General features: G+C 35.9%; 2 protein-coding genes across 3 annotated transcripts in view; both read right to left on the minus strand.

Annotated features, from left to right (window-relative positions):
* Positions 1–494: 494 nt before the first annotated feature.
* Positions 495–26,860, minus strand: part of LOC127852240 (uncharacterized) — a 37,164-nt gene continuing 10,798 nt past the window's right edge. For both annotated transcript variants that reach the window (XM_052386132.1, XM_052386131.1), the window contains 5 exons: positions 26,669–26,732; positions 24,877–25,005; positions 19,843–19,941; positions 19,067–19,136; positions 495–11,780 (listed from right to left, as the gene is read on the minus strand). In XM_052386132.1, coding sequence (XP_052242092.1) covers positions 11,719–11,780; positions 19,067–19,136; positions 19,843–19,941; positions 24,877–25,005; positions 26,669–26,732 — 424 coding nt within the window. In that variant the 3' untranslated portion in view covers positions 495–11,718. The remainder of the gene's footprint in view (positions 11,781–19,066; positions 19,137–19,842; positions 19,942–24,876; positions 25,006–26,668; positions 26,733–26,860) is intronic.
* LOC127852239 (uncharacterized) lies at positions 20,078–24,086 on the minus strand. The gene is made up of 2 exons (XM_052386130.1): positions 22,499–24,086; positions 20,078–22,126 (listed from the first exon to the last, which is right to left on the minus strand). Exons 1-2 carry the CDS (start codon positions 23,643–23,645, stop codon positions 21,435–21,437), a joined length of 1,839 nt encoding a protein of 612 aa, XP_052242090.1. The 5' UTR covers positions 23,646–24,086; the 3' UTR covers positions 20,078–21,434.

Here is a 26,860-nt window from a genome sequence, read left to right on the forward strand (position 1 = left end):
TGGTACATTGAAAGAAAGCAACACGAGTTGATGTAACAATATTTTATAATTGCAATATTAGATGACCCAACATAAATGATACAAATTATTTCGATTTTGATATAACAATAAAACAAGAAACGTGGAAATGTCACAAAACATGGTTTTAATGTGTTAATTTTTTATTTAACTCTTTCAGTGCTGAAACCGAATGTTGAAGTCCTTTGCAAACAGTTTGGATCCAGATGAGACACCACAGAACGTGGCGTCTCATCAGGATCCAAACTGTTTGCTATTCTGATAGTATTCTTTGAAAAAAATGAAGAAAAATGCTAATTTAAGAAATTCAGCAGATGACATTTAAGCAGACGACAAATTTCCCAGCATGCAAAGGGTTAAATTATTGTGCAATCCCTAGCTAGGTGTGCATGTTATCTACAATCTCAAGCAAGGTCTGCATGTTATCTACCTGCAAACACAGTTTGAGATCAATACAACCAGCCAAACTCAAGATGTTCAGTGGAAAGTTTTATTTTCAATAAAATAGACCTTGATCTTGAGCAAACTGGTCCCAAATACAAATTTCAATTATTTCAATTGTGGATCTATAGAAACAAAGAAAATAGAGTAACCATACTATAATTATTCTTTGTGACCATGTTATCTCCAGAAGGTTGTGACTCACATCTTGTGAAGACAGTATAAACTAGAGCTTTGTCACAGACGTGACGTATACCCCCACATGCTGCATTGACACAGAATATTTTGCATGACACGCTGTCCAATGACTGTGAACAAAATTAATGTACAGAGTAATTTTAAAATCTCACAATGAATGACAAAGTTATGGCCCAGACAAGCTCATTTATGGCCATTTTTGACTTTTGAACTGCAAGTGTGACCTTGGCCTTGGAGATATCGACGTAATTGTTTCGAATGACACAATGTCCAATGATTGTGAACAAATGTACCAAATAATTTTAAAATCTCACAATGAATGACATAGTTATGGCCCAGACAAGATCATTTATGACCATTTTTGACCTTTGAACTCAAAGTGTGACCTTGACGTTGCAGATATCGACGTAATACTTTCGCATGACACACCGTCCAATGATTGTGAACAAATGTGCCAAATAATATTTAAAATCTCGCAATGAAAGACATAGTTCTGGCCAGGACAAGCTCATTTAGGGCCATTTTTGACCTATGAACTCAAAGTGTGACCTTGACCTTGGAGATATCAACCTAATTCTTTCCAATGACACACCGTCCAATGATGGTGAACAAATATGCCACATGATTTTAAAATCTCACCATGAACGCCATAGTTATGGCCCGGACAAGCTCATTTATGGCCATTTTTGACCTTTGAACTCAAATTGTGACCTTGACATTGGAGATATCGACGTAATTCGTTTGCATGACACACCGTCCAATGATGGTGAACAAATGTGCCAAATGAATTTTAAGTCTCACAATAAATGAAAAAGTTATGGCCCGGACAAGCTCATTAATGGGCAACTCCAAGTGTGACCTTGACCTTGGAGATATCAACATTCTTCTTTCACATAACACACCGTCCCATGATGGTGAACAAATGTAACAATTCATTTCAAATCTAACGATAAATTACATAGTTATGGTCCAGACAAACTTTCGGTTTAAAACGCACTAAGTGACCCCGTGACCTAGTTTTTGACCCGGCATTACCCATATTAAAACTTGATCTAGACATAATCTAGATACAACTTCTCACCAAGTTTAGTGAAGATCTGATGAAATTTTCATGACAGACAGACCGACAAACTTTTTCCTATATAGCCCCCATTACCAATGGTAATGGGGGTATAAAAATTAATCACAATACATGATGAAGCAGGTTCAACATGATTCACAGAAAATTTCTCAAACAGAGGCAATACAGAAATCTACACATCTATCATGCTAATAAGAAAGACCGCAGAGGTATATAGGGTAAGAGGTAATACAGAGATAATACAAAGTTTTATATTTGTAATTCCCAAAAAGCATGAAATGATTTCATAACAATTACAAAGTGATACAAACTCTTTTGCAAGCCTTTTAAATATTGCTTGTAGCTATTTAATTAATCTTTGAATGTTGCATCTTCTTTATTAAGAACGATTTGTCACGACCGTTAATCACGCTGCTACCTTTTTTTTGCGATGCATTAATAAATGAGCCAATGCAATTTCCGAGGTGGTGCTCAGGCCCGGATGTTTTGAAATTCATGAACAATTTTACAGGGTGCTTAGATTTTACATGTTTTTTCAACATAATTTGCATTATTTTTAAAATCAGGCAATGTAGTGCGATTCAGCGAAGATTAATTCTTCCAAAAATGTACAGACACGTAAATTCTCAACCCATTTAAAAACGTGAGAACCTTTATAAGTTTTGGCATGGTGGAGTTTAAAAAGCATTTGGATGAGTTTTTCCTGTGTGACGAGAAAATGTCCACCCAATTTAATCGCTAACGGCATCAAACGATTGCGTACAACATACATTAGATGCTGCATGCACACAAATATTGGCTTCTTGCCGACGTAGTAGAAAATTTTGCATTTTTCCAAAAGAGATGGAGCCAATGCTTAGGAGGTGGCGCCAATGCAGGATGTATCAATTAACAGTCGTATCGCAATGACATTATCACATGACGTAGATTTGATAGATAATGTTATTTGTGTAATCAAATTTATTTTTCAACGTACATACTAAGGCCCATACATGTATCTTTACAAAACATAAACACAATCTATAATAAATAAGATGTAGTTTTTTTAATATATAAGTGATCAACTCAATAGAGAAGTCACCAACATAAATAAAAAATATACAATGTATACCAAAAATTTGTAATACTCAATCACGCCATTAACTTAATGTTCAACATTATCAAAATAATTCAACGACATCAATAATTGTATTCAGTATGATAATTCACAAAATAAGTATAAGATAACACTTCTTCTTGAAACTATGATTTGTGGCCGTTAATCCAAATGCTTAATTTACTAAAAGGCCAAGGTCAACGAATCTTAATTAGGCTCATTTATATTGTTTAAAAAAAAAAATGAAGATAGCTCGGTCTTTTTTCGTTAACATTTTTGTATGTTACATGTTAAATGTTGTTATCTTACAAAGACGATCAATATATTATTAGAAAAGTATAAATGTGCATTGGCATCTCCTAATCTGAGCGCCACCTCCTTGGCATTGGCTCCATCTTTTTTTGAAAAATGCAAATTTATCTATAAGATCGGCTAGAAGCCGATGTTTTTGTGCTCGCATTTACTTGCACAGGTTCAAAGCAATCGTTTTATGTAATGAGGGAATTCTACCATGCCACAACTTATAAAGGTTCTCACGTTTCCAAAAGGGTTGTGATTGTATGTTTCTTTACATTTTTAGATGAATTTATAATCGCCGAATCGTACTACATTGGCCGATTTTTTTAACATTGCGAAATGTGTTGAAAAAAATGTAAAATCTAATCACCCTGTAAAACCATCCATTAAATTTCAAAACATACGGGCCTGAGCGCCACCTCGGAAGTTGCATTGGCTCATTTATCAATGCGTCTCTAAAAAGAGGTGGCGCGCGTGATTAACGGCCGTGTTTGTATAACAAACAAGAGCTGTCAGAGGACAACCCGCTCGACTATTCAAGTGCTTGACAGTATAACGTAAGCCATCATGGAAAGGGGGGTATAATGTGCGTGTGTGGTCATTTAATAGATGATCTTGCAAAAAAAAAGATTTTTTTTTTGAGGGGGGGGGGGGGTGATTCTGGGGAGGGGCGTGGGGGATGGTATGGGTAGAGTCCATTGTGGTATGTCAGGTAAGTGTTGTTTTGTCAAAGTATAAATCAAATCTGATCTTAAACAAGGGCTGTTTGTAAAACATGCATGCCCCCCATATGGGCTCTCAGTTGTAGTGACAGCCATTTTGTAAATATGTTTTTTGTCACTGTGACCTTGACCTTTGACCTAGTGACCTGAAAATCAATAGGGGTCATCTGTGAGTCATGATCAATGTACCTATGAAGTTTCATGATCCTTGCCATAAGCTTTCTTGAGTTATCATCAGGAAACCATTTTACTATTTCGGGTCACTGTGACCTTGACCTTTGACCTAGTCACCTGAAAATCAATAGGGGTCATCTGCCAGTCATGATCAATGTACCTATCAAGTTTCATGATCCTAGGCATAAGCGTTCTTGAGTTATCATCCTGAAACCATTTTACTATTTTGGGTCACCGTGACCTTGACCTTTGACCAAGTGCCTCAAAATCAATAGGGGTCATCTGCGAGTCATGATCAATCTACCTATCAAGTTTCATGATCCTAGGCATAAGCGTTCTTGAGTTATCATCCGGAAACCATTTAACTATTTCGGGTCACCGTGACTTTGACCTAGTGACCTGAAAATCAATAGGGGTCATGTGCGAGTCATGGTCAATCTACCTATCAAGTTTCATGATCCTAGGCATAAGCGTTATTGAGTTATCATCCGGAAACCTATTTACTATTTCGGGTCACCGTGACCTTGACCTTTGACCTAGTGACCTGAAAATCTTTAGTGGTCATCTGCGAGTCATGATCAATCTACCTATCAAGTTTCATGATCCTAGGCATAAGCGTTATTGAGTTATCATCCGGAAACCTATTTACTATTTCGGGTCACGGTGACCTTGACCTTTGACCTAGTGACCTGAAAATCTTTAGGGGTCATCTGCGAGTCATGATCAATCTACCTATCAAGTTTCATGATCCTAGGCATAAGCGTTCTTGAATTATCATCCGGAAACCATTTTACTATTTCGGGTCACAGTGACCTTGACCTTTGACCAAGTGACCTCAAAATCTATAGGGGGCATCTGCGAGTCATGATCAATGTACCTATGAAGTTTCATGATTCTAGGCCTAAGCGTTCTTGAGTTATCATCCGGAAACCACCTGGTGGACGGACCGACCGACAGACAGACCAACATGTGCAAAGCAATATACCCCCTCTTCTTCGAAGGGGGGCATAATAAAGAAGTTATGGCAATTTAAGCAAAATTTATTAATTTGACCTTGAGAGTAAAGGTCATTCAAAGGTCAATGTCAAATTCAACTTGCCAGGTACAGTAACATCATGATAGTAAGAAAGCAGTTGAAGTTTGACAGCAATAGCATTGATACTTTAGAAGTAAAGTGGATCTAAACACATAATGTAACAAAATATTCAAAGTTACAAAGACAAAAAAGGGCCATAATTCTTACAATATGCTTGATACAGTTGTCTGCTCTTCATTATAGATTGGGGTCATGTTGGTATAGAAGTTTGCAAGATATGAAAGCAATATGTCAAGGGACATTGAAAATATTTGAGGTGGTACACAAACTTTAACATAGAGTTATCAATAATATGCATATTCTAAGTGGAAAAAGGGCAATAATTCTTACAATATGCTTGATACAGTTGTCTGCTCTTCTTTAAAGATTGGGGTCATGTTGGTAAAGAAGTTTGCAAGATATGAAAGCAATATGTCAAGGGACATTGAAAATATTTGAGGTGGTAAGCAAACTTTTAACATAGAGTTATCAATAATATGCATATTTTAAGTGGAAAAAGGGCCATAATTCTTACAAAATGCTTGATACAGTTGTCTGCTCTTGTTTATAGGTTGGGGTCATGTTGGTAAAGAAGTAGGCACAATATTAAAGCAATATGTCAAGGGACATAGGAAATATTTTGGGTGGTACGCAAACTTTAACATAGAGTTATTAATAATATGCATACATGTATTCTAATTGAAAATAGGGCCATAATTATTACAAAATGCTTGATACATTTGTCTGCTCTTGTTTATAGGTTGGGGTCATGTTGGTAAAGAAGTATGCCAAATATGAAAGCAATATGTCAAGGGACATAGGAAATATTTGGGGTGGTATGCAAACTTTAACATTTGCATGCTCACTCTAACACCGACGCCGGGGTGAGTAGGATAGCTCCGCTATATATATTTCATATATAATAGTCGAGCTAAAAAGGCAACGTTGGCTCTGAAGTTCTCAGACCAGAGAGCAAGGTACGAGTCTGGAAAACTTGACTTTGAAACCTACTTTAACCAAATTCATGTGACCTTGATATTGTAAGAAGATAACATTCTGACCATGTTTCATAATGATTGATGTTAACATGGGTTTCATTGAGAGGTTATAAGAGTTTAGCCATTTGTATAAATCTGGGTTACTCTAACCCAGCTGATAGCTGTTGGTTATTTTCTTTTTTAGGATATCTTTGAGACCTTATTTTTGGATGTACATGACCCAGATTGGAGCTTTGCCTCAACATTGTCAAGATACATACTCTTACAAAGTGTTATCAAGCTTGAGTCATGCATGTGGCTTTTAAAGTGTTCACAAGATTTTTCAAATATTTGACATGGTGACCTAAATGTATGACTGTGACCCTATTTCAAAATCCACCTAGATACATGTATTGTCATTATTAACATTTTGACAAAGCTTCATTGAAATTGAGTGATAATTGTGGCATCTAGACTGGTAACACGGTTTTTCTAACATTTGACCTGTTTACATAAATTTTGGATGACCTTGCGCCAGAACCTTACTCAGCCAAGATGTCAAGTTTATTATTATCCCTCACCATAGGCCGATGGATATTGTTTTGGCGTTTTCCGTCCTTCCATCCGGAGCCATATCTTGAAAGAGCTTAGGCGGATTTTAATGAAACTTGGTATGAGTATGTATATGGATAAGAGGATGATGCACGCCAAATGGCATTGTACACCATCAGTTAATAACAGAGTTATGGCCCTTTGTATCTTAAAAAAATGCTTATTTGAGTGTCAAATGTAATACTTTTGTGTCCAGAAGCATATTGGCGGGAGATATCAATTCAACGAATTTGCTTGTTCTGCTTAAGTTTGATTTCAAATGGGTCATACATGTGAACTCTATAGAGTGGTAACAAGGTTTTCTACTTAGATAAAGATAAAGTTTCATCAACATGGAATAAAAAGGACATATCATTGATAAAGAACTGACGGTTTAAGACACGCAAAAAAAAGCAAGACAATAGACCAAAACTGACCACCATAATTCACTGTGAGAACTATATGCTGATGTGGGCTAAAAAAGGAATATTTGTACTGTTTTGTCTCTGAGTTTAAAAATGGAACAATCATATCAGGGTGCATGGTCATGTGACTGTGGGTTAAACATTAATGGATGTAAACACACCGATAAGTGGTGCTTTTTGTTTTCAAATAACTTTTTTAAACAATTTTTCATAAGATTTTCAACGAGTGCATTAAAGAAACGTTTTTATGCTGCTTATGGCAATGTGAAATACATCAGAATTACTTTATTAAATACGCCAATGTTCTTGTTCAAAAATTCAATTTGTACTACACGGTTATGCTTCATACAATGTGAAATTTTGTCAACGATTTCAGACATATTCAAGGATTTATTCGTATACCTTAAGATATTGGCACACACTGCAAGAAAACTGTCTTATGCATTACAGATTTTTGCAAATGTAATTCAATAACATAAGACATTTGCAAAAATAAAGCTCTTTATAATGTTTACATTCTGTCCAGCCCGTGTGTAAACCCCGATCCTGCACCCTGGATATGGGCTTTTAAAATTTATAAAAACAAATACCGATATTTTTGACAATATACAAATGAATGGCACACCATTACATAAAATACAAAAAGTAAATCAGACAGGTTTCGACAAAAGATAGCAAATGCAGGTCATTAGAATGTTGCTTTTTTTTCAACAGTGAAAAGTAAAAAAATGAAATTTTCTATAATAGTGTACATGTAAATCAAACCATATGGATAGATAGAAGACATTTGAAGATTACTTTGTTGTTTATATCTTTCTACCATTAAAATGTTAATGAAGCAAATTCAAAATACACAAAATAATTCTTATTATAATTAATCCTTATTATTAGTTTTTCTTTCACAAACAGTTTTCTGCACAGGTATATATTTAAAGGATTTAAATAAAAATAAATAAATAACGCAAAAATAAAGAAATAAACACACCCTGAAAAACATAAATTTATAGACCAACAAAACATTCTATAATAAACATACAAATATATTTTATTTTTATATAAATAAGATATTAGTGTGTACAATTTGCTTCCATTATTTACAATGTACCATTATTTACAAATGATAAATAATTACTCTTAATTAGGAATATGTCAAGATTGAAAACACAATGTTAACATTTGTTTAGTTTAGAAAATATAACTATGATATGTACTGAAACTAGTATAGCTTCACTAAAGCTTGTTGCATATACATATTATGTGCACAAAAAGGAAGACATACATCAATTGGCAACTAAATAGCGAAGATTCAAAAACATGTTTGTATTTTGCTACAATGAAGGTAATGGTGTTTTCCAGTATCTGAAATCAATTAGTTTCAAATATTGAAACTTAATAATTAAGTGAACCAGGATTAATGGTAAACTCATTTAACAACACTGGTTTTACAAAAGCTGGTTTATGAGTTTCAATCATTTCTTTTAATGTTGAGATACTAATTAAAACTAACAATAACTAGACAATTTTTTTTAAATAAAAACATTTGAGGTCTTCCTGAATCCAACTCAATTCTCTGCATCCATAAAACTAATATATTTTAGTCATCATTATAAATGTTCTCAGCAGGTTTCATGACTGAATAAAACATGTGACTTTTAGAGTGCTATAACAAGGTTTCACTATAGACATCTTAGGAAAACTGCCCAAATTATCAGTACAAAAAATGTTCTGAGCAAGTTTAATCATGATTGGACCAAATATACGACTTTACGAGTGTTAACTAGGTTTCACTACACCCAAATAAGGCCAACTGCCCCCACCCTGGTGGCCATGTCTTTCAACAGACAGGAACCATTTTCGAACTTGGCCTAGATCACAATCTGACCAATTGTGACCCAGATTCGAACTCTAATGATTTAACATTGGGGAAAATGTTCTGAGCAATTTTCATTAAGAATTGACAATAAATGTGGCATTTACAGAGTTAACAAATAGTCCCCTGAACCGTGTTTCAAGTTTTGTATTATTTGTCCCTTCCTGTTACAAACAAGAAACCGTTGGAGACGGGTGATGCTCCCCAAAGTTTTTTTTGTCACAATATTGCACTATATATTCAGATATAAAAGGGCACAGTAGTTGGGGGGACAAGAATTTTTTAATAGAAATTTTCGAAGGGCCATAACTCTGTGAAAAATCATCCGACCAGAATCCGCTGATAATATGCACATCTCCTCTTGGTAGTGAAGCTTGCCATAAAGTTTCATTGAATTCCGGTCATTAGTTGCTGAGAAATAGCCCGGACAAAAATTGTGCACGGACTGACAGACAGACACACACACGGACAGACGAAGCGGTGACTATATGCTGCCCCCAAAATAATTTTTTGGGGAGCATAAAAAGTAGTGCACCAAAAAACTTGCCTATATTATGCACACAAACATTCTTATATGTATGGTAAAAATCGAATTAAAACTTTTGAAAAGGCAAAGTCAGTTAACCTGCAATTATTGGCACTGCATACTGATGCATTCATCTTACTGGTGCCAACAAACAATAGAAAAAACATTAAACAATTCCACTTTGTGGACAAAAACGAACAACATTTGTACAATTTTCAAACAAACTAAATAAAAACTAGCCTTGTGTTTGTAGAAAAATTTTGTCGCCCACATTACACATTTGTCTTAGAATAAACTAATGTTAAAAAATAGCCAATAGCACAAAATCACATTGCGATATTGGTCAATTACAAGTGAGATCACACTAGCAGCTATTCTAGTTTTTTAAAGGTTATGTTTTGAAAGAAGAGGCAATACACCTGCTCTTGTTGCAAATACCCAAGGACGCAAATTAACATGCTGATTAAAATGTTTGTATTATCTTTCCTGCCACTCTAGATGCAAATTTTGTGGAGTTACCCTGCCACAGGTTTAATAACAGTTGTTCTGTTGTTGTTTTTTGTAAAACAGGGCTTTAACATATGCAGAAGAATGCAACAGACCAAAGGGGAGTCAGGGCATAACAATGCAAACAAACAATCTAATAAATAATGAAAATAGGTTCATTCCCTGAATTGTCTTGTAAACCCATAAAGCAATACACAAGTCTAAATTAAACACAGACAGCTCATACAAGAAGGATATCAGTAAAACTGATGGATGCTCCACAATGATGCTTTGTCGATATATGGTTTAATTGTGTGGAAAAAAGTGTGACCTTGAGAAAATCTAATATTAGCCTCAGTGACCTTGACCCAAGTGACCTCAAACATCATCAAAAAGGTAGAAGAACATGCAAGGTACCTACATGCCAAATATATAAGAGATAGATCAAATATTGAAGGCACTATGAGAAACTGTAACCAAAGTGTGACCTTGAGACAATCTATTATTAGCCTCGGTGACCTTGACCTTGAGCCCCATGACCTCAAACCTCATCAAAAGGTAGAGGTCCATGCAAGGTACCTACCGGTACATGCCAAATATGTAAGAGATCGGTAAAATATTGAAGGCGCTAGCCTATGAGAAACTGTAACACAATTGTGACAGAAAAATCTATTATTAGCCTCGTTGACCTTGACCCCCGTGACCTCAAACCTCATCAAAAAGTAGAGGTCCATGAAAGGTACCTACATGCCAAATATGTAAGAGATCAGAAAAATATTGAAGGTGCTATTACAAACTGTAACAAAATTGTGACGGAAAAATCTATTATAAACCTCAGTGACCTTGACCCCAGTGACCTCAAACATCATCAAAAGGTAAAGGTCCATACATGCCAAATATGTAAGAGAGCAGTAAAAATATTGAAAGCCCTATGAGAAACGGTAACAAAAGTGTGACGGAAGTAAGAAGGAGCCCCAAACTGGCAACTATTATGCTCACCATATATAAATATGTGGGCAGCATAATAAAAGAAAGCGCCATATTTTGTACATCATGGCATTTTTATTGGAAACTATGTCTATACTCTGACAGGAACATAAATACATTATTTTATACAAATTGTTTAAGAAACTGGGATTGTATCACAGCAGTCATATGAGCAAACAGCGTGTACAGTTTGAATCAAGACTGTGTGTTAGCTCTAGCAGCAAATAGATACTTTAATATTAGAACAAATATTTTAAAAATACATTATTGCGTGGGCTACAAGAGCATCAAAGAACACACATCATGCCAATCTCTATTCACTTAAAAAAATCCTGTTTATTATTAACTATTAACATTTCCTAAATCCTTCAATATAGAATTGTATTAAGCCCACAAGGCACTTCTTTTACACCCTTATTTAATAACCACATCTTACATTGGCTTTCAAGTCTGAACTTCCTGGCCTATTACTTTGGAAATTTAGATAACAATACAGAAGTTTGAAAAAGGTCAGTAGTTTTTCAATATGGTAGGTGTTTATATGCCAATTTACTCAGAAGAAAACAGAAACAAGTGTGTTTTTTCACAACTAGCCCATGATCTTCTGGCTGCAATTTTGAAGTCATGAGTCAAACATTGGGAACAAATTACTCTCAAACTTCTTTTACAGCAAGCTCTGAACACCAACGCCTTTAAATGACAGTACAGAGTTGATATTAATGACGGCACAGAATGTTTATTGCAAACGGTGAAGCTATCTGGTTTTGCGCAGGCTTGCCATCAAAACCTGCCGCTCTTCTTTGGTCCTCCGATACCCTGAAGAACATGGGACTGCATTCAGTACAAACATAATACAACATACCCATCCTGCTGATATGTTAAGCTGAATTTCCTCTGCAAGTGAATAGCATTTTAGACAATATTGATCTGGGAGTGGACCGGAAACTGTCGCTTTTGCTTTCTTTAGATGTTTAATGCAATAAACAAATAAAGTTGCACTACAAAAAATAATTACATGCATTTTAAGCTGTCTTATCGCATGATTATTGTGTATGATTGTACCAGAGCCATTTCTCACAAAGTTTTAATGTATGCTTTATTATGGGCCAGTGGTCATTATTAACAAATGAACTTTTGGTTCCTTTCTAGTAGACATTAAGAGAAACAAGAGCTGTGTTTGTAAAACACAATGCCCCCAGTGACCTTGACCTTTGACCTAGTGACCTCAAACAAAGTTTGATTGTAGATTGTCGATGAGATGCATGCACATGTGAAGTCTAAAGAACTTAGACCCAAGAGTTCTCATTTTATGAGCAAGGTTAACGTTTTGGGACAGACACACACATACAATGACAGAAATACAATGACAGATAGACAGACAGACAGACAGACAGACAGACAGACAGACAGACAGACAGACAGACAGACAGACAGACAGGCAGGCAGACAGGCAGGCAGGCAGGCAGGCAGGCAGGCAGGCAGGCAGGCAGACAGGCAGACAGACAGACAGACAGACAGACAGACAGACAGACAGACAGACAGGCCAAAAACAATATACCCCCTGATCATTTTATCTGAGGACATTAAAACATGTAAAGATGTCAATTTGAGATCAATCAATAATCTTAAATTTGCTGTTTCTGTAGCCATTTGGTATTTTAACTCACTTGTCAACAAATATTTTCATTCACTTTGGTGAAGACCCAATCGAAACTGTTAGACTTACAAAACATAGTTGTCTACCAACTGACTGACAAAGAAACCAGACCAACATACTGACAAACTGACCAATTGACCAACAATCTAACAAATCATGGCTGACCAGAGCTCCAGATAAGGGCCGTACAGCCGTAAATACGCCTTTTTCATGAAGATTGACGCATTTATTTTTATAAACTGGACGTTCAATTACAACATTTATATCCATTTTACGCATTTACGAAAAAAATCTGGCCGTACCGATACGTCTGCGTCAGCGCGGCGTGATTTGTTGGTCTCTAACCTAATGGCGCTTTTCGTTAATTTAAATTACAGAAAAATTGTTGTTGACTGGGTTCATATATTATTGTCTATTTTGTTGCGTGATTTCCTGTAACTTGTAAATCCGTCAAAAACGATATGTCTGCGCGCAATTGAATGCCGGCTTAACCGAAAGCGGCTCAAAACAACAATTTGTTGTCATATAATGACTACATACGGTGTCTTCTAACCATCCTGACATTAAATCTGTAAACCCAGAAAAAGACATTGTCGCCCCGATATTAAACGATTTGATTGCATCGGTGGCGTAAAACGTTAGAAAACACGATGGGCAACGGATGAGACAGTGAAATAAGTGTTTATTCACTTAGCTTACTAGTTGGCTTGTGTTTTCTTGTCAAGAAAAATAAAGAAATAGTATTAGTCATGAGTTTTTATGTGTAGTTGTATTAGCATCACAATTCAGAATGGAAAACCTAATACAATAACTGTTTAAGAAGCTACATATATTTATTATAATTGCTGCAAATGTTTCTGTTAAGTCAGTTATACACCCTTCAATATCCAAGAACACGGGTAGTACAGTACTACCTGTATTTTTGGATATGGTAGTACAGGTACTAATTGATTTTAAGCGTTACTCCTTTTCTTTCTGTCAGTGGCAGTACCGTTACTAATTTCACAAATCCTTATCTGGAGCACTGTGGCTGACATAATTATTGCTATTTCAATTTATTCTACTGTAACAAAATGATGTGTCCTTAAAAAGATCATGGTGGACTAGAGGATATGGTGTCAGCAGGGCTATAGATAACTTTTGGGGTATATTGGATAATTTACCCCCTGTTTTTGACAACAATAGTGTTTTTGTAAATTCAATAGTTTTAGCAAAAAATTTCACCCCCTACTTTTGAGCTTAAATGGGTTTTACAACCTCGGTGTTTTAACTCAAGTGGGTAATTTAGGGAATGACATATATAATATAATAACAAGAGGGCCAAGATCACCCTAGTTTGCTCACCCGAGAGGAGTCAGTTCATTTAATAATTACCAAATGTCAAACTTGACCTAGATATTGTCCAGACAAACATCCTGGTCAAGTTTCATCATTATTGAACCAAAACTCTGGCGTATGGAGTGTTAATGTTTTTGGAAGCTTTTACCTGGTGACCTTTATTTTGAGTTGACCCTCCTTACCAAACATCAAACTTTGCTTACAAAAATCAATATTTTGACCAAGATTCATAAAATCTGAAACAAAATTGTGACCTCTAGAGTGTTTACAAGGATTTTGTATAATAAAATGAAAATTTGGACAATCTAAGGGCAATAATTATGGCATTAAAATTATGGCCTTTAAATTGGTAAATCAAATTCTAAATTTAATATTTTACATTTTGAATATAATACTCAGTCATTTCCGAAAGTCATTTCCAACATTTTTTACGTGCTTGTCGGTGAACTGTGATATTTCTTTGTTGTTATATTACCTTCATGCCATTTACACATAATTATTGTTCTACACCTTGATCAATAAAAGCTAGTGCAGAATTTGAATTATGTTGTGTTTTATTAACACTTTTTATCTTTTAAGAATTACATGCAGCACGGAGTGTATATTGATAGGAGATGAATCGAGTATTTGACCCTTACTGTAGTAAATTCAATCTTATGCAAATACTATTCAACCGATTTTATTGGTTTATACGTTATCTTGTTGCTTATTAATTCCTCTTTCAAAAAAATATAACTTTAAGTATATTCCCGTTGTTATTAATGGATTTATAGCGAGTTAAACACAAGAAATACACATTTTATATTTTACCACCGCGCGTTTTAACGTGTTGTGGCTATCGACCTTTTACAATTCGCGTACAGCGAAGCGCCGAGGTTATACATTTTGGTGTACCCACTCACGTCTTTTGTTAAATTATAGTTTCATTTCTCGGCCGATTTTGACAAATTATATATCATAAGAAAGCTTACGTTACGTAGTAAACAGATATATAAATATATATGAAGTTTTTCTTCTGATTTCGACAGCCCGGCGAGTTATAACTTTAACTTTTGCAAATATCATACCGTTTTGGAGTTATAGAATCTAGATTTACGGTTAACGTGTTCATACTTAATACCAATTTGTAGCGTTAATATTTGGAGTTCAGTTTTAAAAATTATATCTTGCTTAGGTGAATAGAATTCTGTATACGATAGAAAAAAAAATTGTTTAAAAACGAAAGAAAGTAAGGAATGAAGGCGGGAAAATGTAGCGCGCGTTCCTAACGCACTGAACTGATGCTATGGTCTTGGCGATTATCCTTTTGTTTAGAAACCGGCCAATGAATTTCCTTTGCCATCTTATTATATTTTTTATGGAATATATTGTAGTATTTTGTTCACGAAACATATCAATAAAGCTTATTATAAATGAATCTTAATAAATTAACGATTTCAGCTCTTGTTTATAACACAGAAAGGGTGTTAAATTTATGATGAAACAGCGTATATAGCGGACCCTCTCGATATTATTCGGCTTTGCATGCATACTTGAAATAAAATGGGTGTCAAAAACATTCATCGTTTGCTGTTTATTATCAACGAGGTAATTATGTATAATTATATGAAATGTTATTTACCTTAAATTATCAATTTATTAAAGATTCTTGAAAATCACGGTCGGTGTTACGCGGGTCATTTCGTATTTTGACATCAGGGCATTATGTCCAACTATTCAAAATCAGATTTTTTTCACTGGGACGATGACGGCTTAGATTTAGACAGGCAGACAGATAGTTTATTCAGGCTTATACAACAGTACATCGTCTTCAACTCAAACATATACATTATTTTTAGACGAATTGTTAGGTGATTACACATATAGCAGTGATGATTCTGAGAATGTTGCCATGTTTCTTATCCGTGTAATCTAGAGTCCGTGGTTTGAGCATTTTTATCGCGGTGTTCAATAAAAGATATCTCAATAATCTTGTTTATTGATAGATCTGTGGTTTTATTGCCCCTGTGTTCAGCACAAACCAATTATCTCGTTATGATCAGATACTGTGCCGACTAATACTAAATATCACTATGGTGTCATACGCCACAGCAGGGACCTATACTTGTATATTGGTCCCACAGGTGGCAATGTCTGGTAAGTTTACACTTTTTATGATACCTCCATGTCTTCTCGTGGTATTAGTGGTCATTTCTTGGAGTAATCAACTCAACTCAACTCAACTCAACTCAAACAATTTTATTGAAGTAAATACAGGCCACCGGCCCAAAAATACACAATATACACAAATTGTATACAATCACATAGTTGCCTTGTAACTATTTCTATCCATATTTAATTATACATTTTTAGATAAATAAATAAATACATACAAATTGACGTTGTTTCACATGTAGATATACATATAAATACAAAGTTATGAATTGATGTTGTTTAACAGATGGTATACAAAACTTGCGACTTTATGGATAATTTCATCATTATTTGATCCCATTAATGAATAAAAATCAGATATTGAACATCCCCCATGGTACCAATTAAAAAGATATTGGGTACGGATGTCTGTGTGTTTAAAACAATAGAAAAATGCATGAAATTCACAATCAATAACACGTATATTATTGTTATCCAGACAAAAATAACATCTATAGTCTATCATCAAATGGGATATTTGATTGTCTACCAATCTCAATATTTAATTTGTGATTAGAACATCTAAATTTAGAAAATGCAATTTTATGTTTATATGGTATGTTTTCTAAGGTAAGATATCTTTCAGTATTTAGCATTGTCTTGTAATACATGTACATCTAATGGTGACAGCGAGAAGAATTATTTTTATCACTTTGCCAGTTTTGAGTATAACAATCAATAATACGTTGGCGAAAGTGTCTAATGAATAAATTAACATCACCAATTTCTTGACTTATCCATACATTTCCATATCCATAACGAAATAGCATTGTTTTGACTTCTGAAGCCCAATGTAACGCCAAATACTCAATTTTGCGTTTATAAGATATGTAGCGTATTGAAAACATTTATAGTCATCTGCCCATACAGATTGCCATAAACTACATACTGTATAGATGTTAGCCAGCTTAATCATAATAATTATAAGTGCTTAATACATGTACATTTTAAACATTTAAAAAATCTAATACTTAACATTGAACGTATTTAGCGGGTACCGGTAAAAACTCTGTCATTTCGTAGTCCTATAAAACGTGTATGGTAGTGTACGGAACAACATGATTAAAAACAGCATTCTCATTTGACCACAACGGGGTTAAATAATCTTTCCGAATAATACAAATAATACAGAGTTATAATTTAGAATTCTATATATTTATAACTCTGATAACTTATAAAGATATTTCAATACACATGCATAGGCAGTTGACCGTGATTTTCAAGAATCTTTAAATAATTTTATTTAATTGATGATTTATGGTTAATAACCTTTCATATAATTTTTTATAATTACCTTTTTGATAATAAACAACAAACGATGAATGTTTTGACACCCATTATATTTGAAGTATGCAAAGCCGAAAAATATCAAGAGGGTCCGCTATATACGCTGTTTCATCATAAAATTAACACACTTTCTGTGTTATAATCAAGAGCTAAAATCGTTTATTTATTAAGCTTCATTAATACTTAGCTTTATTGATATGTCTCTAGAACAAAAAATTTCAATATATTCCATAAAAAACTATAATATAATCATGGCAAAGGAAATTCAATGGCCGGTATCTAAACAAAAGCATAATCGCCAAGACCATAGCATCAGTTCCGTTCGTTAGGACCGCGTGCTACTTTTTTCCGCCTTCATTCCTTACTTGCTTTCATTTTTAAACCAATTTTTTTTCTATCATATACAGAATTCTATTCTCCTAAGCAAGATGTTATTTTAAAAACTGAACTCCAAATATAAACGCTACAAATCGGTATAAAGTACGAACATGTCAACCGTAAATCTAGATTCTAAAACTCCAAAACGGTATGATATTTGCAAAAGTTTAAGTTATAACTCGCCGGGCTGCCAAAATCAGAAATAAAACTTAATATATATTTATATATCTGAAAACTACATTACGTAAGCTTTCCAATGATATATAATTTGTCAAAATTGGCCTAGAAATGAAATTATAATTTAACAAAATACGTCAGTGGGTACATCAAATGTATAACCTCGGCGCTTCGATAAAAGATCGATAGTTACGACACGGTCACGTGACTTAGACACAACAAGATATTTTGCGTAACGGTTCCGTTTCTTATCTGTGTAATCTAGAGTCCGTGCATGCAGTCACAGTTTGCTGATTACTAACAATTGTCAATTATCGTAAATATATTTTGTTTATTAGGGCGTTTAAATTTGCAAAAGTTGTTAAAACAACAGTGATCGGGTGTAATCACAGTGTCCAACTTTATTGATTATATCAAGCAGTGGTAGTCAACACAATGGCACAATAGAATGTAACGTGCTCAACAAACACACTGCAGAGTAGGTGCTTATTGCTCTTGTGTCTGGTCATTAATCCGCTGCACCCCGATGGTTTACAACTCTAATCGCTTTTGATCCACAGGTGGGCATCACGGGATGGTAATTGCCGATAATTTGCGATAGGATAAGTGGATTAGCCATTACAGTGAAATGAAGTAAAACAAAACTAACAATTTGAGCATGTGTTGCGTTCAACCAAAAAGTGTGTGTTTTCTTCAAGATTAACAGAATATTAATTGTGTAACCGGTTAACCTCCTTAACAAACAGATAACCGGTTAACCGAATAACCGTTGCCATCTCTAGTAATAACGCAAATATGTTTGTTATCTATAGCCCTGTGTCAGCCATGCGATAGTGAGGTCCAGGATTTAATACGCCACCTGAGCGTTCAATATCTCTTAACAAAATATGCTAAGTACTGGTTCTCCATAGTAAAAGGCTATAAGCGCCACTATCAAACATAAGCTTTCAAAGTAATCTAGCTTATATAGAGTTTAAACTAATGAATATGATAATACAGAAAAAATTAAATATGTCAAATGAGAAAATCTATTTCATAAAAATATATTTATATTTCTTACAAACATGCTTACCTTTATAAAACATCTCTAAGGCCTTCGGTCTGGAGTACCTTTTTTGTTTGCGGAAATAATATACAATAGCCTGAAAGGTAGAAAGCCATGATAAGCACAAAATATAAACAGAAAAAGAAATGGCAACTAAAATGGACCCAGTTAACACTGAAACAATACCCAGCATTTAGTCAGCAAGTCCCTATGTGCAACATTTCTTATTTAAATTTCCCCCAAGTCTCAATCTGTAAAGCTTAATTGTTCAATATTTAACCTATTGTGAAGTCTCTGTATTGAAACAGAAACAACTCAATATTGTTCACTATTAAAAGTGTCAAGTCTTCAATCTTATTTACAACTATATGGCAATTACCAACTTTCTTCATTGTCATAAAATTGATATTGATACATGATAATATGGGCAACTTTCTTTCTAAATTCTGCTGGGGTTTGTATTGTAAAAAAAATTAGGAATGAAGCCTTACATTGGATTGACAGTTATGAAAACAACTGAAAACAATTAATGTGTTTGTCAGAAACACTATGTCCCCTTCTGCGCCGCTTTGATATTTTTTGGACCTTTGACCTTGAAGGATGACCCTGACCTTTCACCACTCAAAATATGCAGCTCCATGAGATACACATTCATGCCAAATATAAAGTGCTATCTTCAATATTGCAAAAGTTATGGCAAATGTTCAAGTTTGATGCAAACAAACACACAAACCAACAGAAAGGGCAAAAACAATATGTCCCTCACCACTAAAATCCAATCAACTCTGCAAGTTTCAACGTACCTCAGGTATCCAAACAGCAAAGAAGTAGTTTACATAGTTAACCGGTTCTAATCCCATCTTTCGGACCCAGTCCACATAAGTGTTCAGAACCGTCTCTATCTGAAAATGTAGGAAATACAAGGTCAATGCCTTGTTTAATGATTTAGGGAAGCCTTGTAAAAAGAGATTTATAATTTCTATAATATCAAATCATGATTCAAACAAGAGATGTGTTTGACAGAAACACAATGCCCCCTAATGCGCCACTATGAATTTTTTTATTTATTTTTTCACGTTTGACCTTGAAGGATGACCTTGACCTTTCACCACTCAAAATGTGCAGCTCAATGAGATACACATGCATGCAAATATCAAGTTGCTATCATCAATATTGCAAAAGTTATGACCAAGGTTAAAGTTATGGGACACATTCAATGACACTCATTGGGTCATTGTCGACCTGAAATGGATTGAAGTCACCCTGGGGTGACTTCAAGCCGACCGGGTGACTAGAATTGGCTCGAAATCACCCCAGGGTGACATGAATCGGCTTCTAGTCACCCCAGGGTGACATGTTTCGCGAAGGTATAATGGTGTACTTTGAGTTGATATGCAAAACACGACTGTTCAGGTTCGATCCTTTAATTCAACTGCCCGTCAACAACAATACAAATCTATATGACGTCAAAATAATAATAATAGTAACGTGCTCATTCGCGGCAACCGCCAATCAACGTTACGTCTAAAATCTCATATAATATTCACGACATACTGGGGGCCGCAAAATGATAAAAACAGAGTTTTCACATAAGTATACGAATACGATAATCATAACAAAATGCTTAAATATTTAAAAACAGTCCATCACAACAATATCATGATTGTCCATCAGTTTTTATTGGCACTTTTCACTTCCGGTGGATAAAGTTTCGCTATTGGCCTTATGGTATACAATCCGTTACTGATTCGCGCTTTCGCCTCGCAAACATGCCCGTCCCTTTCGGCAACAACATCGACGACCACGGCAAGTTTCCATCAACATCTCGGGCCATAATCATGGATCTGCACCACGTCCCCGGTGTTGATCGTCTGCGTGTTGGAACCAGGTATTCGGTGGTGCTCGCGGTGTGACGTAAGGTATTCAGTCTTCCAGCGTCTGTATAACTGTTGTATGAGCAGCTCTCGTCGCCTTGCCATGCGGTTAAATGTAGCATGATCGGCTGCAGCGACAGTACTCCCGGCATCGAATGTGACGTCATCGTGTGGCAGCGTTGTAACTCGGCGACCGTATAACAGCTGCGACGGCGTGATATGCGCGGGGTCGTTTAGATCTGTTGATGCATACGTCAATGGCCGATCGTTAAGTACAGCCTCCATTTCTGTGACGATTGTAAGAATCGACGTAAGCTCGTTCAATGCCGGTGGCGTTGATTTCAGGCAGTCGTTCAAGCTTGGTGAATCACGTGACTGACGGCAGCTACAATCGTAGACGATGCGTATGGGTGTCGTTGATGATTCTTTTTCCACTGGGTGATGAGGAATGTAGTGCACTTGTTCAGCTGACTCTTGACCAAGTGGTACCCGCTCGATGAAGCCATGTCTTTCCTGCTCTGCTATGATGTCACCATGTGCCGAGGCACTTCCGGTTCATTGCACAACCTCTGAATAGCCCCAACAGTTCTCTTCAAGGCTATGTTGTGGTTTGTTGGTAGAGCAGGGTGGTCTTGCTTCCATGGTAGTTTGGCATGGTACCTTCCGTTGTCGTACTCAATAGCTGTCGCTTGGTATTGCTGTAGGTACTCGACAGACTTCCGGTCAGGTTCACAAGGTGAGATACCCATGTTCTCAAGACTCCAGAAACGTTCTAATATGCTGTGTTCTGGGGCGCGCGATGCAAGTACGTTCAAGATGTGCTTATCAGCTGATGCATGAGACGTGGAGGGCATCGGACCGGACAGTAAATAACCAATCTTAGACTTGACGGCGGTCGGCCCGTTCCCTCGAACAACATGATCTTTGACAATATCCCAATAGTGGTCAGCTCCAACAAGTAATGAAATGTCAAATAACGTTTCACCTGTAACGGAATGAGCCAACTTCAATCCCCGCAGGTACGGAAGTTCCGCAGTCGATCTAAGATATCCGCATCTGATGGGAGCCGCAATAGTGGGGACGATGAGTACACTAACAGGTATCTTCTTTCTCTTCGAAACTATGTACACTGTCGTGCGTTCTAGTTGCTGTAAGCTTCTGTTATTACTTCCTCCGAATCCCGTCAGGCTAAGTGTTTCTATTCCATCACTCTCTAGTTGAAGATCGTCAGCAAGCTTTCTGGTGATAAAGGTTCGCTGTGCGCCTTCGTCAACTAATATGGCAGCATCCGTTGTATTGTGAGACGACGAAACAGGGGCAATGGCGGTCTTTAATATAACGTCTGCGTTCGACCTCTTTGTAGACGAGAAGAATACGGCGGCTTCCGGTTGCGGTGATTCAACTTCCAGTTTTCTTTGTAGCTCCTTACAGATAGAAGTGTGATGCTTCCGGTGGCAGTTTTGACAGCGTCTGTTTGACTTGCATTCTGTGATTCGGTGTTTACCCAAGCAGTTAAAACAAAGCTGTTTCTGTTTCACAACATTCATTCGGGCAGCAGTGTCAGGAAAGTTTTTACATTCACAACTTAAATGTTCTTGATCACAAAATGCACATGTTCTAGAATAATTTTGCGTATTCCTTTTGCCAAACTTGTTGCTAGGAGTGTATGAAGTCTTCTTACCATTCGCACTTGCATGAAACAATGCTGTTGAGTTGTAGTCGCTAACTTCCGGCAACTCATAGGAACTTCCGGTGCCGATCTCGAGAATGTTGATTTCCTTGTTAATCGCTCGTCGCAGATCTTGCAAAAACCAGTCATTATTCTCGTTTACGCGGGCGAGATTTTTACGTTTATCCATCGGCAATTTTTCCAATACAACTGGCACCAATAGGCTACCGTACATATCTTGATGTTGTCCTAGCGACTCAAGACCCCGGATATACGTTTCCATGCGGTCGTAAAGCCCTCTCAAACTCGCGACTGTGGAAGTTGGTGATGACAATTTCAATAACGCTTGCATGGTTGCATGAACAATTTTGCAATGTTGACCATACCTTTCACGTAACAATTCGACTGCGCGCGTGTAATTTGCATTCGTGAGTGCAAATCCTTCAACAGTCATGGCGGCTGTACCCTCCAACTGTGCTTTCAAATAATTGAATTTCTGCACATCAGTCAAGTTGACATTGCAATGGATTGACGATTCAAATGAATCCCAGAATGATTGCCATTGTAATATATCACCGTCAAATCGTGGAAGTGTTAATTTCGGCAATTTATGAGTACTAGATGTACTTATCTCGGGCGCTGACTGGCCGCTGTTGTTTGATGAATTGGTGTTCACCCTGCGTTGGTTGTTTGGTGGTAGTGGACCGGATGCCTGCTGACTACCGGAACCAGATGCAAGCGATAATAAATCGGCGGCGTCTGTGATGCCAATGTTAGGCTGCTGTAGACGCTGCTTGTATCTTCGTAGTTTGACCTCTACGTCGAAGGTATACTCTTCTGCCTTGACCATCTCCTCTGGCGCAGCGTCGGCGTCGGTGAGCGAGAGAATTTTATCATTGTGGACTAGCAGACATGCCACTTTTTCTTCTAATTTCTCGATAAGCGCTTGAAACTGAATGTCATCGTCTTCATCGCTCGCTTCTTCTATTTTACTGTCGAAACGGTCAATAATATTTTTCAAACCTAGCCGCTGGCCTAGTAACTTCTCTATTGTCGTCGGCATTTTACTGTTTGTTCACGGCACCAATTTCACGAAGGTATAATGGTGTACTTTGAGTTGATATGCAAAACACGACTGTTCAGGTTCGATCCTTTAATTCAACTGCCCGTCAACAACAATACAAATCTATATGACGTCAAAATAATAATAATAGTAACGTGCTCATTCGCGGCAACCGCCAATCAACGCTACGCCTAAAATCTCATATAATATTCACGACAACATGAATCGGCTTGAAGTCACCCTTTGGGTGTCAAGAATCGGCTTCTAGTCACCTCCGGGTGACTTCAAGCCATTTCAGGTCGACAATGACCCAATGAGCTTCAATGACAGACACATACAATGAAACACAGACAGGCCAAAAACAATATACCCCGATCATTCGATCAGGCGGCATAAAAATTAAACGACAGCTGTCCAAAGACAGTGAGTTTAACTTATCTTCTGTTTTGATAGAATAATACACATTTTTTTGTCAGTCACCTGGTCAAATGACAACAAAGACCCATCTGACGTTGAATATCTTTAGAAGTTATTCAGCACATATGTAAACATCTGTAGAAGTTATAGTGTATTATGTAAACTGCAAGCTCCAAATGTAGAAATTTAAACAAGAAATGTGACCATGCATAGAAACTAGACTCTTTACAAATTAATTTAGTTAAACTTTCATTAAGTTTATTAACTTTGAAAGCAAGGTCTGCATGTAGGCTTACTACACTCACAATTACAGCATAATACCTCAATTGAGTGGACTCTCTTTCTCTATTTTTGTAACAGTGACCTTGACCCCACTTAACTCAAATACTACCCTATGCAAGATCAGCCAATATTTCCACCTCAAGTATTGAGCAGAAAATTGTCAAATGTATCTATTTTAACCCTTTGCATGCTGGGAAATTTGTTGTCTGCTGAATTTCTAAATTTAGCATTTTCTTCGATTTTTTTGATAGAATACTATCAGAATAAGCAAACAGTTTGGATCCTGATGAGACGCCACGTGTCAGCAAGAGATAGGAGTTGTTGCACCCAAACATTTACTTCAAAAGTACACAAATTAAAATAAATGTCATAATTCTGATATCATAACACAGCTATATTGTCAATATTTTTATACCATACTAGTCATTATTTTCAATATTGACTGAGACTCTATTCTTGTTGTTTTTAATATACATGTTTTTAATATTGTTTTGAACGTAATTTTTTTTGGGTCATTATTTGTGTAGTCTACCTGATCTTCGTCGTCAAGAGGGCCGAATCCCCGCTGCTGCATAACACTGCGCTCTCGTGGAGTTGCCTTCTTATACTCATCGTGCATGGTGCTGGGCTCTTTACTAGACAGGATTTTCGTCAAGTGTCTCTGTTATCAACCAAATTACCGTACATGTACTGTAAATAGTTTCTAAAGATAATGAATAAAACAAATGGCATATGTGTTTGCAGAGGTCATCTGAGCAGAAAAAGCGACTGATTGGTTTTAACACATCAACGCTTCCCCTGATATTTTACAAAATGAGTCAATTACAACCAAGATCAGTAGGTTTCTTCAGGGTGTTTTGTCTTTCATTAACTTGTTTATCATTACATAGTAAGGCCAGGGCCCTTGCTACACTTTGGGGCATTGGGGCAGGGGCCCTTAGAGGCGGGAATTTCGCGTCGTTTTGGGCGAAAAGAGGAATTTTAGAAGATCTTTTCACCATCCATTCAACACCTAAAATTGCTATATTTTAATGTGATTTAAATAAATATACATTTAATCAAAGGATAGTAGCATAATACCAGCTGGCAACATAGGTATACAAAAAAAGCTGAAATAGGGGAAAAAAGTATACTTTTTTCATAAGGGAAGCCGCCGATATTCGGCGGTAAAAGTGAGGGCCCTGAAGGCTTACTCTTTAATTCACCAAATAGACTTATCTAATATTGAGTGCTGTAGGCCTTGTCTCTGTTGATTAAACAAATTGAGAATGTGGCTGACAATTTAAAGAGGCTTTATACATGTATCATGTAAAGTGTCTAAATTTTCAATAAAATGTTTTAAATGTTTCACAGTTGTTGAGCTGCTTACATAATATCTGTATACTCGGAAATCTTTTAAATCATTAGTTTATCAGGAATCAAGAAATATATTTTAACAATCGTAACAGCCACTTTAGTAAACAAAACAAGAGATCATGATTTTTTATAAAGAAAATCAATTTTAGATCATAATTGTATGGTTTTTAAAGTAAGATATCAAGGCTTATTTCAATTAAGTTTTTATAAGTTATAAAAGAAGCAGTTCATTTTAGTGTTGATTGTGACATGAGCATCCCTAACTTCTGGATAGGTTTTGGCAAATAGAAGGACAATAATACAATTGATGTGGTTATTTCTCTAAATGATTGTGCTATGAGTGTAGTGGTATTTTTGTCAGTGTACATAATAACTATCTTCCCTTATAATCATAATCATGCTTTAAATGGAGTCCAGAAGAGTAGTTAGTTAGTCATTAGTTAGTATGTATCTTGTAGTAAAAGTGTATAAATAAAATTTAATGATTCAATTAAAATAATATTACTATTTTCTACATTTAAAAAATATATAAACATAATTAATTGTATTCATATTTGGTCAAGTGAGTCCCATCTTGCAAAAAAATTGGTCTTATGTCAAATGCAGCACAATATAGCATTTCCATAGTCTGGTAAGGAGCTACAAAATCTAATACCTTGATCTTCACTTCAACAACAGTCATGTAAAACTATGCTCATAAAGAACATAAAACACTGACACCTTTTTTTAGCACCTAATGAATGATGTGCACATTGCAATAAACATGATAGATAAATCACAAATATAAAGCCCAAAGGTTCCTCTGTTATTAAACCTCTAATAAATTACAACGCTTAATTTATCAATCTGCAGCCACACAGCGCTGCAATTTGTTTATTTCCTAACACACAAACAGACAGACAGACAAAATAGATTCTGGAGTAAAGCGATCCAAAATGCTATATTATCATGATACTTAGTGTTCATACCTTCATTTCTGCCGAGGTGAGAAACCGTACAACAACATCATTTTTTTCTCTTATCCGCCGTTGTCTGAAAAAAAAAACACCCAACATTTGTCAATGTCATCAAATGCACAAGCTTTCTAAACTAAACTATTTTACACACAGTGTGTAAATGCACAAAGTGTAATATTTTTTGGTTAAATATATGAGATAGCA

Source organism: Dreissena polymorpha, chromosome 12, assembly GCF_020536995.1.
Source record: "Dreissena polymorpha isolate Duluth1 chromosome 12, UMN_Dpol_1.0, whole genome shotgun sequence".
Lineage (NCBI taxonomy): Eukaryota > Metazoa > Mollusca > Bivalvia > Myida > Dreissenidae > Dreissena > Dreissena polymorpha.